The sequence below is a fragment of the Onychomys torridus genome, chromosome 2, assembly GCF_903995425.1.
Source record: "Onychomys torridus chromosome 2, mOncTor1.1, whole genome shotgun sequence".
NCBI classification, from domain to species: Eukaryota; Metazoa; Chordata; class Mammalia; order Rodentia; family Cricetidae; genus Onychomys; species Onychomys torridus.
In genome coordinates, this window is record NC_050444.1 from 56,886,027 (window position 1) to 56,899,326 (window position 13,300).

The 13,300-nt window shown below is 41.1% G+C and overlaps 1 protein-coding gene across 1 annotated transcript; it reads left to right on the forward strand.

The window, feature by feature from the left end:
• Nucleotides 1-1,085: 1,085 nt before the first annotated feature.
• Cga (glycoprotein hormones, alpha polypeptide) lies at nucleotides 1,086-13,067 on the forward strand. The gene is made up of 4 exons (XM_036179825.1): nucleotides 1,086-1,148; nucleotides 9,943-10,049; nucleotides 11,044-11,228; nucleotides 12,488-13,067. The coding sequence occupies exons 2-4, from the start codon at nucleotides 9,950-9,952 to the stop codon at nucleotides 12,563-12,565; spliced, it is 363 nt and encodes a 120-aa protein (XP_036035718.1). The 5' UTR covers nucleotides 1,086-1,148; nucleotides 9,943-9,949; the 3' UTR covers nucleotides 12,566-13,067.
• The last annotated feature ends 233 nt before the right edge of the window (nucleotides 13,068-13,300 follow it).

The window sequence follows — 13,300 nt, forward strand, 5'->3', positions numbered from 1 at the left end:
CTCGAACTCAGAACCCACACATATAGTGGAAGGAACAAGCCAGCTTCGCAAAGTTATTCCCTGACTTCCATATATGCACAGTGGAACTTGTGAGTCACACACACACACACACACACACACACACACCATAGGCACACACTAATACATAAAATAAACTTAAAAATAAATTCTAAAAGTCTGAAGAACTTCCATTCCACAAAATAAAATGAAGTACTTTTTAAAAAGAGGGAAGAATCATGGCTTCACTTACTTTTTTCCCCAAGATTTAAAGTTTTTATTATTTATTTTTAATTTATGTGTATGTCTGCGGATAGACACAGATGACTACAGGGGCCTATGGAAGTATAGGCATTGGCTCCTCACGGAGCTGGAGTTACACGTGATTCTCTTGACCTGGCATGAAGTCAGGGTCCTCTGGAAGAGCGGTACAAGCCCTTAACTACTGAGCCATCTCTCTAGCGCCCTGATGAAAGACTTGTCTTGTTTTGTTTTGTTTTTCATGATTCTTAGGCTACTGTGAGGCACTGTAGAGAGCCCCTCTCCCATGACATGGGTACTGCGGACTAGCCAGTCCTTCTCAGGATGGCCTCATACTTTGCCCAATATCTTTATTAAATCCAGATGCCTGTTAATTTGAAAAATGGAAGCAATTGTTTTCTTTTTCTATTTCCTGTTGGAGTAATGTAATCCTGAAAATGCTTTCCTCCTGCTTTATGAAAATATCAGGTACTTAGCTAATTAAAAGTGCTACTCTTAGAGACTTGTTTATTAAAAAAGTGTCAACTTTCAGGATGTTTTGTGTAAGTCTCAATAAAATTACGTAGAAAATGACCAAATGCTCTTTTTCCATAAGCTGTCCTTGAGGTCACCACTGCCTGACAATGGCTAAAAACAAAAATGATCTGAGGATTGCAACCTGATAAGATCCAATTGATGTCATGGTAATTATACCGAGTACCATCCAATCACTGGGTAGAATTTACCGTTGATCCCTGGGGCTTAGGTGCAGGTGGGAACATGCAATTTGTATTACCCTGCTGCTATAAAAGACAGTGGGAGACTTTCTTAGCTGCAGTTACTGAACTGTCGTCCCTCTTCAGATCTACAATCAGCTGCTGGAACACAACCCTCAAAACGTCCAGAGCAAGGTAATGTGATGAACTAATTTGGGGGATTTTTAATTCAGGAGTGAAATATTTGAGACCACAGGAAGGACTTTTCCTTCCAAACCTTGGTAAGATGTTAATTAGGCATTTATTAATTTCCTTTACAATGCTCATGATTGAGTTAGGAGGAAGTCTGTAAAAATGTAGTATGTGATCATAAGTAAATAAGATGTTATCTAACAGAAGCCAGAAACCAAGTGTCTCCTGCTAAGATGCTGGAGTGCCTGTCAAAATCTAAAATATTTTCTCAAGAACCACTGCATGTCATTTGAAGGACATTCATCTGAGTGTCTCTCAAAGACCAGACAGAGGGCAACTAGACATTATATAAGTAGCTGATATTATTATCAGCTTTGGATGATTCGTAAATTTTCAAGTTGACTATCAATAAAACAGCTCACTTGTTTGGTGAAATGACCTCATCTCCCATATATATTTTGAATAAATGCTTTAATAGTTTTAATTATATCACTGGAACTTGAGCATTGTTTTCTTTTTCATAAAATTCTATGAAATAACAGTTGGTAGTATTTGCTAGGTACTATTGATGACCTTGCAATAATAAGTCACTTTCCAAGTCTGAGTGGGTAGTTGTAACGAGCTGTTGAAATTTTTTTTCAGCTACCTTATAATTGGCATATTACATGAGTACTGCGCATTCTTGGATCCAACCAATCTCAAATTAAAAAAATTATCAATTCAATTATTCCTTGAGCAATAAAATATAACAGATATTTACATAACACTTGTATTCTTTTAAATATTATCAGTATCTAGAGCTAACTTAAAGTACAGAGGAAGTGTATGGGTTCTATGCAAATATGCCATTTGACAGAAGGTGCTTGAGCATCCAAGGATTTGGTATGGGAGGCTGACCTCGGAACTATCCCTACATGGATACTGGGGGACGATTGTAAGTATATTTGTGTTAGCACTTGTTGAAATAGTGCTTGTTTGGGAAACTGAAAATAAGAAGAGCCCTTTTATTCCTCTTTCTCGGTATCGACAAACAGGATTTGGGCTCCAGGGAGGAGTAACAGGCCTAATACACAGTGAGAGTTCCTTGGGCATGAGAAACAGCCACTGCATTTCAATAGGACTTTCTGCTTCCAAAGGACTATAAGTTTGTTTCCTATTCAAAAGTAAAATGTTTTACATTAAAAGAGGAATTTGCTTTTTGGACTCAGGTTAGTTAATATAGTTCAGACTATATGACCTGGAACTTGCTATGCAGCCAAAGATAACCTTAAACTGAAAATCTTTTCTCCACCCCTGTGTGCTGGGATTACAGGTAGAAGAGGAATCTGTAGTTGGAGACCTCCTCTCCAGCCCCCGCCAAACCCTGTTAGTCCAACAACCCACTTGTAAAATAAACACACAGACATTCATATTATTTAAACTGCTTGGCCATTAGCTCAGGCCTACCATTGTCTAGCTCTTACACTTATATTTAGCCCATTTCTATTAATTTATACTTTGCCACGTGGCTCGTGGCTTACCATTATCTTACATCTTCCTTGTCATGGCGGCGGCTGGCAGTCTCTCCCCCGCCTTCCACCTCCCAGAATTCTCTTCTCTCTTGTCCCGCCTATACTTCCTACCTGGCCAAACAGCATTTTATTTATACAGAGCAATATCCACAGCAGGAATCTTTTAAGTTTCTGGAGATTTCTCTTAACTAATTACTGGAGGGTCTGGAGAGATGGCTCAGCAGTTAAGAGCATTTACTGCTCTGGCAAAGGACCCAGGTTTGGTTTCCAGCACCCACATTGGGTGGCTCTTTCCAGGGAATCTGACACCTTCTTCTGGACTTCGAGGGCACCTGCATATATGTGGAGCACATAGAGACAAGGAGGTGCACATATACATGAAATAAAATAAAAACACTCCAAGGGTAATTCTTGACATAGAGCTGGGTGTGGTGCCACACCTACAATAACAGCCCTTGGCGGCCAGGGCACTGGGGTAACTACATTTGAGGTCAGGCCAGCTCCGGGCTACATATCCAGACCTTGTCTCAAAAACAAAGACTGAGACAAAACAAAAAAAGAATTACTTTGGGGCCAGGAAGATGGCTCAGCAGATGAGGGTGCTTGCCTCCAAGCCTGACAACCTGCGTTTGGTCCACGGAATCTACTTGGTAGAAGGAAAGACATGACTCCTAGAGATTTTCCTCTAATTCCCAATCTTACACTGGGTGGTACAATCACACCCTACCCCACACAATAAATTAGTGTAAATTAAAAATTATTTCTTTAACCTTTTCGACCAAGGTCTCATTCTATAGTTGAGGCTGTCCTTGAACTCACACTTCAACCTCCGGAGTGCTGATATTACAGATGACAAAACTCCTCGATGTAATACTAATTTAATTATTCAAAATATTGGTCACTCAAAAATATTTACTATCATTATTATAGTGTGTGTGTGATTATAGTGTGTGTGTGTGTGTGTGTGTGTGTGTGTGTGTGTGTGTGTGTGTTGGGCGTGTGCATGACAAGGTGCACATGCGGAAGCCAGAGGACATCTCTGTGAAGTCAGCTTTCTCCTACCTCTGTGTGAGCTTTAGAGATGGGATTCAGTACATCAGGACTTAGCCATTACTTACTTAGCCTTACTCACTGAGCCATCTGGCTGTCCCTTGAACTATTTTTAAAACGTCAAAAGTCATCGTCACTTATGAAAGGTTTAGATGAGTTCCATTGCAATTTCAAATTTGGTTTTTTATTTTTTACTGTTTATGTATTTCTCTGTGTGCAGACACATATGTGCCAAAGTGTGAGAGTGGAGACCAGAGGACAACCTTGGGAATGAGCCCTTGTCCTCCACCTTGCCTGAGCCAGGGCCTCTGATTGCTCTCTGTCACTGATGCCAGGCAAGCTGGTCAGCTTCCCAAGGTCCTGCCTCTGCTTCCCATCTCCAGAAGGGGATAGAATGATGCACAGTGCAGTCCCCTTTCTCCTGTTGAGGAAAATCTTGCAAACAAAACATATCTCTATGGTTTAGTACTTCCCACATCCAATCCTGGTGACTGAACTCAGGACCTTGTAAATGTTTAGGCAAGCATGAGCTACAATCTAGCCTTGGCTTCCCACCTTGGTTGAAGTGTTCTGTAAGCTCTCTACCAGGTAGCTCCAGGTAGCTGAGTTCTGGAGACTGAGCCTGGACCTCCTGCATGTTAGCTAATGCTTTATCCCTGAGCTACACCCCTAAGCCTCCTTAGTACTTCAAATGAGAATGCTGCTTCTTGATTCAGAAGATGGCATTATGTCAGCTAAAAAAAGGTAGTGCACAAATGTAACAAGTTATAAGAGAGATTCTTATATTACTATAATACTGCTCCTAGAGAAGATTTCTGGTCTTTAAAAAAAAGTAAGGGTGATTGTATGTGGCATGGAAGCCAGAGCCTGCTGTGGGAGTTACTCCACCACTGAGCTTGTCATTTTGAGACAGGATTTCACTAAGCTATCTAAGCTAGCCTTGAACTTCAGAACCTTCTGTTACAGCCTCCTGAAGAGCTGGAATTAAATATTTGTGTCACTAGGCCCTCTGGTTTTCTGCTTTGGATGTTTTAGTCTTCAGGGAGAAATTGACATTATCTATAGTTTTATTCCTAAAAGATTTCTATTTTTTTGAGACAGGGTCTCACATTGTAGCTCTGGCTAGCCTGGAACTCACAGAGATCTGTCTGCCTCTGCCTCTTGAGTGCTGGGGTTGCTTAATATAATTCTTAATAATGTTGATATTTAAAAACTGCATAATAAAATGTCTCCTGCCTATGACATATATAACACCTACAAATCAATTCACTATTCAGGAAAATCATACTGCAGAGTTAGGAGTTTCTAGAGAGAATTAACTGAGGAGGAACAGCCCACTCTAGGTATGTGTCACCATCCCATCTCTAGACTGAGGGAAAATGGTTAAAGCCAGGTGAATGTTGGCTTTCCCTTGCTCTGTTTTCTGGGGGGGGGGGGGCACCAATGGCCCACCCTGCCTTCCGCCTTCCTTGTAATGGTGGACTGCATTCCTTTGAACTTGGAACCAAAATAACCCTTAAATTAACTTCTGTCAAGGGTTTGGGTGTAGCAATGGGAAAAGAAACTAATACAATCAGAGTACATAGTTTCTAATGAATTTGTCCAAAAGTATTTTACTTAATATTTTTAAGTTGTTGCTCAAAGGTTATTTTGTTTCACATTGTGGGTAACTCTGTTGTCAACTTGTAAAATGATTTTATTAAAATATCTGTTATTGCTATTGTGTATGTGTGCATGGAGTGTGTATGTGGGTGCACATGCTATGGCATGCATGTGGAGGTTGGAGCATAACCTTGTGGAGCTGATGGCAATCAGGCTTTTAAAAGCAAGTGCCTTTAACCACCAAGCTGTCTTGCTGGGCCTACGCTGACAACTTTTGGTTGATATTATTGTTACCATTCTAAAGTTTAACTGAGCACCATTGTACTGAGTGGACTGAGAAGAGGAACATAGTTTTGTGAGTAAGAAGTTTTCAAGCCGGGCGGTGGTGGCCACACCTTTAATCCCAGCACTCGGGAGACGGAGCCAGGCGGATCTCTGTGAGTTCGAGGCCAGCGTGGACTACCAAGTGAGATCCAGGAAAGGCGCAAAGCTACACAGGGAAACCCTGTCTCGAAAAACCAAAAACAAAAAACAAAAAAACAAAACAAAACAAAAAAGAAGCTTTCAAATTGGGGTGTGGTGGCACACTTTTAATTCCAGTACTCGGACTGAGTTAGGAGGATTGCTTCGAGGTTCAAGGCTAGCTTTGGCTACATGGTGAATACCAGAACAGCTAGGGTTACATGGCATACCTTGTCTCAAAAAACAAAATAATCCAACCAGAAAATTAAAAAAAAAAAAAAAAAAAGCTTTCACATGGTTGGAAGATAATGTGTGTCCAGCTAGCTGCCAGGCTGTGACATCGCCTATGATTTATGAGATAGGTGAATATAGTGGAGGGAATTGTTTCTTATGGCTTTGACATTGACGGCAACCTTCATATAGAGTGGGCTGCTCCTTAAAGAGTGCTGAAATGGATGGACTGAGAGGGAAAAATGGTCTTGGAGATCAAGTTGAAGCAATATTTATTTTCTTAGATTTACATTCTTTTACATTTTTTATTCTTTATTTAATTTAGACAGTGTCTTGCTATATATCCTTGGTTAGCTTGGAACTCAATATGTAGACCAGGATAGCCTCACACTCAGATTCTCCTACGTTTGTTGGCTGAGTGCTGGAATTAAAGGTGTGTGTCACTACCCCCAGGATTCACACTGTTTTGATGTGGTAAGTGGCAGGAAGTGACGATATGCTGAAGTAGGGATTAGCCTGGGATTTGATAAGCAGATCCTGGGATTTCTGCAGTCTTCCTTCAGAGAACCAAAACAGGTTAGGATTAATAAACCCGAGTTTAGATTGATCATAATTTTGCAATGTAACATAAATTGCAACTGAATATAATTTTTTTCTGCTCAAATTCCTAAGTTTTTTTTTTTTTCAAGTTGTAAAACAGGAAAGTGTAACCTGTCACAGTGGTATATGCTGTCATTCCAGCAAGCAGAAGGGGAGGAAAGTGTGACCTGTCACGCACGGTGGTGTGTGCCTGTCACCCCAGCAAGCGGGAGGGGAGGTAGGAGAATTCCAGAAGTTCGAGTATAGCCTGAGTGAGTTCCAGACCAGGCTGCGCTATAGAGTGGAATCTCAAAAAGTGCTCAAAATTGTTAGCAATTCGGGAAATGCTAATTAAAGCAATCCTAAGATTTTTTTTTAATCTTCTTTGTTTGTTTTTGGAGACAGAGTTTCTCTGTGTAGCCCTGGCTATCGTGGAAATCACTTTGTAGCCCAGGCTGGTGTTGAACTCAGAGATGTGCCTCTGAAGTGCTGGGATTGTGCCATCACCTCCGGGCTTGAGATTTTATCTTATCCCGGGCAGAATGGCTGAGGTCAAGGTAACAACTGACAACAAATGCTGGCATGGACGTGGGAGATGGAACATTCTCATTCACTGTTGATGGAACTGTAAACTGACATAGTCACCGTGGAAACCAGTGCAGTGAATTCTTAGAAACTTAAAAAGAAATCTGCCACATGACCCAGCTATACTGCTTCTTGGTATATGCCCAAAGGACTCAGCATGCTACTCCACAGATGATCTGCTCAGCCATTTTCATTGCTACGTTATGCAAATAGTTAACAAGTCGAAACAACCTAAATGCCCTTCCGTGGTTGAGTGGATATGGAAACATGAGGCATAGACACAATGGAACCCTTTTCAGTTGTAAAGAAAAGTGAAACAATGAAATCTTCAGATAAATAGATAGAACTGGAAAATACTATATTGAATGAGACATCACAGACCCAGAAAGACAAAGGACACATATTTTCTCTTGGTTTTTAATGCTAGCTTTGGGTCTTTAGATACTAGTATATAGCCTGGTGTACCAGCAATACCAGGAAAGTAAAAAGGGACCATGGGAGAACATAGGGGAGAACAAGGCCACTAGAGAAGGGACATAGGACATGGCTAGGTTAGTAGTAGGAAGGAGAATGGGGGAAATGGATGAGGAAGACTTACCTGGGGAGGAAGAAAGAGGGGCAATTCAGTGGACATGGAAAGGATGAGGGATAAATAGCACTAAGGATGTTTGGGGAAACTATAGGGAATACTATTTTATTGGTACTTAAAATTGCATATAGTCTATATATGTTTATGTATCCATGTATGTATATATGTATGTATGTATGTATGTATGTATGTATGTATGTATCTATCTATCTATCTATCTATCTATCTATCTATCTATCTAGTTTAATGTTATGCCACTTAGGTGACAATGCTCTTTCTCAAACCACAGATTAACAAAACCCCAAGTCTCCAGCATGAGAACACTTGAGTTGTTGGTCAGGGGAGTCCAAGAACACCTCCAAAGAGCTTAGGCTATTGCTGTTTTCCTTCGTGCCTTCCAGAAAAAGAAGGGACGACTCTGTTGCTGAAGACACTACACATTTCAGAAGTGGATTTGGAGAAGTCAGCTTGGGTCTGACATGGATGCCTCTTCACTGGGGATGAGCTCTCATAGTTTCTGAAGGAGCTTGCATACTGTCAACAGAGCCTCATGGAGATCCTCCTGCCTCTGCCTCCTGAGTGTTATACTTAAACACGTGTACCACCACTGCTGGGTTTTTATTTTTTTTTAAAGTTTCAAAATGATTTATTTAAAAATCAGCAATAAGCCGGGCATTGTGGTACATGCCTGTAATCCCATCACTTGAGAGGCTGAGGCAGGAGAATTGTTGAATGCTTGTGACTCTCTTAGACTATATAGTGAGAGCTAGGCCACAAAGCAAGATCCTGTGTCAAACAAAAGTAAAAACAAATGAAAAACCTAAACTTGAAAAGTTAGCATATGATGACATGGTGAGTTTCTTGGTCTTTACTTATTTACTTTTTGGGGACACAGAGTCTTGCTCTGTAGCACAGGCTGGTGTAGAAATGTGATGATCCCCTGGCCTTAGCTTTCAAAGCCATGAGGTTATGGTTACATGCCACCAGGAAGCAGATGACAATTTCCTAAGCAGAAGATAGCTGCGAGAGGAGTGGTGTTGTTTGGTGTGTTTTAAATCTCTCTGTGTCTGGCCTAGTGGGACCCGGCTGGTTTGACAAGCTCCTTTATTCACTCTGTTTCACCACCACATCATGGATCGATAAGGAAAACGACCATTTGAGTATTATTACTAACCACTTTGTCCTCGCAGACACAGTGAAACTTCCTGCGCTCTTCTCACTTCAAGAATCACTGACTTAGAACAGTGGTTACCTGTTCTAAGTATGTATTCCTATTATGTACTTATTATATACATTATATTTGTTTTATATACTGTTATATAAACACAATTGTTTTATTTTATAATAATATATAACTATATTAAATATATACACACACACGCGCACACACACACACACACACACACACACACACACACACACAAGAATAATGGCTATAAAATTGTGTGAGCTAGCACACACCAGCAATCCTTGTGCTAGGAAGAGGAGGCAGTAGAATCAGGTGTTCAAGGTCATCCTCAGTTATAAAGTGAACTTTATAGGACAGTCTGGCTTCCTGAAACCCTAGCTACTTAAATGAATAAATAAAGCAAGCAAACAACCTCCCTCCAAACTGAACAACCAGAAAAGCTACCAGGCTCTTCACCACAGTGCCTGTACCCTCTTACCTTCCCACCGGAGATGTCTCTGTTATCCAATTTCATGTCTTCAGACCAGCATTTGACATTTCTTTAATTATAACTGTTCTGGTGATTGTCATTTAATTTACATATCCATCACACCTAACTACTCCATTAATTAGACTGGGGAGGCTGAAGGGTGTGGGGGAAGAAGAGAGAGAGAGAGAGATAGAGAGAGAGAGAGAGTTGTTATGTGCTAATTGTCAGAGATAGGGAGATACAGTGCCCTACCTCTTTCCTAAAGGGATGTGGTGCTTTTATTTATATGGCTTTAGGGTATGTTGAAAGCAGAGGGGGCAAGATGTTGACTATTATGAACAATAATGTTAAACGTGCTCGTTGTTGGTGCTAGGGCTGTAGCTAAGTAGTAGGGTAGTTACTTAGCATGCCCAAAGCCAGCATCATCATTTAAAATAAGAATCATGCTAAAATCACAGGGTTTGTGTTATGACTGGTAAGCTAGGATTAGATTGCTGTTATTTTTATGCTCTTCTATGTGTGGTTTGCAGGAGAACCATGGATTACTACAGAAAATATGCAGCTGCCATTCTGGTAATATTGTCCATGTTCCTGAATATCCTTCATTCTCTTCCTGATGGAGACTTTATTATTCAGGGTATGTGGCCAAACTCGGGCTTGCAATAAAAAGGGGAAACATGTATTTCTAGATGCACATCAATAATCATTCATTCATTTCCACCACCTTTCACATGTGATAAATATCCACTCCTGGGTACATATCTAGGCACTTGTAGACTGTGAACACAAAATTAAATTAGGTTTAGAAGATGTACAGTGAAAATGTTATATTCCATATTCATTTTAATAGCATCCTAAACGTGTTCACCTGAAGCACATTCTTTATTGTTCCATAGCTGAGTTTTACAAGGAGAAAAATCATCCTTACTCAGCTCAGTTTTTTTCATATTTCTTCCAGATTTCAGAAAATTTTAGCATTGCTTTTGCAGATGAATTTTCATTAACAAGTGAGGGAGACAAAAATCAGTTTTGTGCATTACATTTGTTATGCTATATTGTTTGACACATCTCCTGGAGAACCTAACATAATCCCACCAGCTCTGAAATTGTGAACTTATTTTTGTTACGGTTTTTCTCTCATTAAATGGTAATATTTGAATCTCAAATTCCAAGCACAGATGTCTTTTGTATTATCAAGCTATCTTAACTCATCAAGCTTTCTTAATTTGGGTATATTTTTTTTCTGTCAACATTTGGAGTGTCTATGGGGAAAAACAATAGCAGACTTGCCTCCGGAAAACTTTTCCTTCCAAATGAATGTGGCGTTTACATCTGTCAAGCCTTTGTGTTCCCTCTAAGCATTCTATTAGCATTGGGATAATCTGTGCTTAGAGAATGAGAAACCACTATAACAACCCCGTGCAGGAGTGCAAAAATGGTTTCTCTGTGGACGTAGCTGTAGTTACTATAAGGAGATACTATATGTGAAGATTCATATGTAGACAAAATATTTATTTCCTTTTTTTATTGCCAATGCAAAAAAAGCGTTTGTCATGTTGTGCTCAGGAAAGAGTTAGTTTGCTTTCGAATCCTTTCTTGGTAATTTCCTCCTTCTCTCTTTTGCTGGCTAGGTTGCCCGGAATGTAAACTAAAGGAAAATAAGTACTTCTCCAAGCTGGGTGCCCCCATCTACCAGTGCATGGGCTGCTGCTTCTCCAGGGCATACCCCACTCCAGCAAGGTCCAAGAAGACAATGCTGGTTCCAAAGAATATCACCTCGGAGGCCACATGCTGTGTGGCCAAAGCGTTTACTAAGGTAAGAGCTTCCTAACAGTCCATCCAGGGGCAGTTCACACTCTCAGGGTTTAAGGTCCAGGTTGTCTAGTGGCCTGTATTTATTGCTCCTTTGTACAGGCCACACCCGCACTTTCCCTGTTTAATTAAAAGAGTAAGCTAAATGGAAAGTGTCGATGATACAGAAACAGAGAGAATGGTAGATGCCACAGTCTTATGCACCAGTGGGAGGTTTCTTAGGGGTCAGTGACAGCAAAACACAACGTCGGAAGGCAAGGTCTCGGGTTTTACACTACAGCTAGGTGTTGACAGTCCCCCACAGTGTATTATACAGATGGTAGAGAACTAGAAGAGAAGGATTCAGAAGTTGAGAGCGCAAAGGAATGACACAGCATGTCAGAGGAATGGAAACACAACCAGCCTGATTTCATCCTCATACTTTGTGTGCATGTGTCAGACGGCCAAACTATACTCCATACACATGCGGGGTTACTATCTTCTGTACTGCATGTGGGTGTGGTGGTGCAGTCCCGTAGTCTGATCGTTCAGGAGCTAGAGTCAGAAGATCCTACGCATTCTCAGCCTCCCTGGCTGGAACTGAAGAGACGGATCAGTGTGAAAGGCATTTGGCGACAAGAGTAATAATGACCTGAGTTGGATCCCTGGGACCCAGATGATGGAAGGAGAGAACAGGTCCTTTAAATTGTCCTCCCCCTCCCCCCCCCCGACCCCGACACACACACACACACACACACACACACACACACACACACACACACACACACACTATACCAGCGGAAGAGAAAAGGCCCACTTGGTCCTCACAATGAGTTCTAGGTTAGCTAAGTTAGCATAATATGATGATGTCTCAAAACAGCAAAAGTAAAAACAAAACAAACAAACAAAACCCCAGCAACCTGGGGGAATCTCCAAGGTTTGACTCATAAGGAATGTGTATGTGTGTGCTGGGGCAGGGAATCAAATACACAGGTATTTTTTACGGGTGGAGGATATAGTTCAACGGCTGAGTGCTTGCCTAAGAAATGCTGAAATAAAAATTTAAAAAATGGGGGGGCGGGGAGAGGACAGAGCTAAAGAAAAGCAGGCTGAGAAGAGCGTAGCTCATGTTGCAATGTGAATTGAACTGTTAGAAGGAATACATCTCCGGAAAGTGACAATGTAAATGCACCAGACATTTACTACGTTATGCAGGCTACTAATTTATCTAACATTTCGCAAGTGTGTCTGCCTACCTACCGACCTGTTCGTTGTCCCCTTCAGGCCACAGTGATGGGAAACGCCCGAGTGGAAAACCACACGGAGTGCCACTGCAGCACTTGTTATTATCACAAGTCTTAGACGCAGCTGCAGCGGTGGCGGCGAAGGGCCGGCTGGCCACGGCTGGTGTGTGGGGCGGCACTGGGTGACGCCGCCTCCTTCCTTACCAGGCTCTTGGCGCGTTGCGGTCCTACACTGCAGCTTTACTCCATCCCCTCCCACTCCAATGTCATCGCAGTCTCCTTTCGGTAGGGAAAAAGATAGTATTTAGCACGATCATGAAAGTTAGTAATAAAGCCTTTTAAATCACCAATCACAGAGTTTTGTCACCATCTTTAAAACTAAAGCTGTTTACTTTTGACAAGATTTATCACAAGGAATGACCCAAGGTGTTGGATTGGGACCACATGCGCTTAGTGACCTGGCATCGGATAGATAGCCTTGCTTCCATCTAGCCTTCTGGAAGCAAGCTGCCCATTCTGTCAGCCAGTGGGCTGTGTCTCAGGTAATTCACCGGGGTGGGAGGAAAAGGTATGAAAATTCTATTTTTACTCATGTTTATGTCCCCTTTACATCTCTATTTCAAAATATTGTATCAAAATACAGATAAATCATTATGATTATACATGCATATGAATTATAAGTAAATATGCATACACTGTGGATATTTGAGTTGAAATGTTTTCACTAGTAAAAATGTACAATCGATAAACAAAAAGTATACTTCCCAGGGATAAGGAAAGGCAAAAATCTCTGTAAGCGTGAATTTTCTGTGTATGTGCTTTATGCCTCCCTGAATGGAACTGGTCTCTTAGT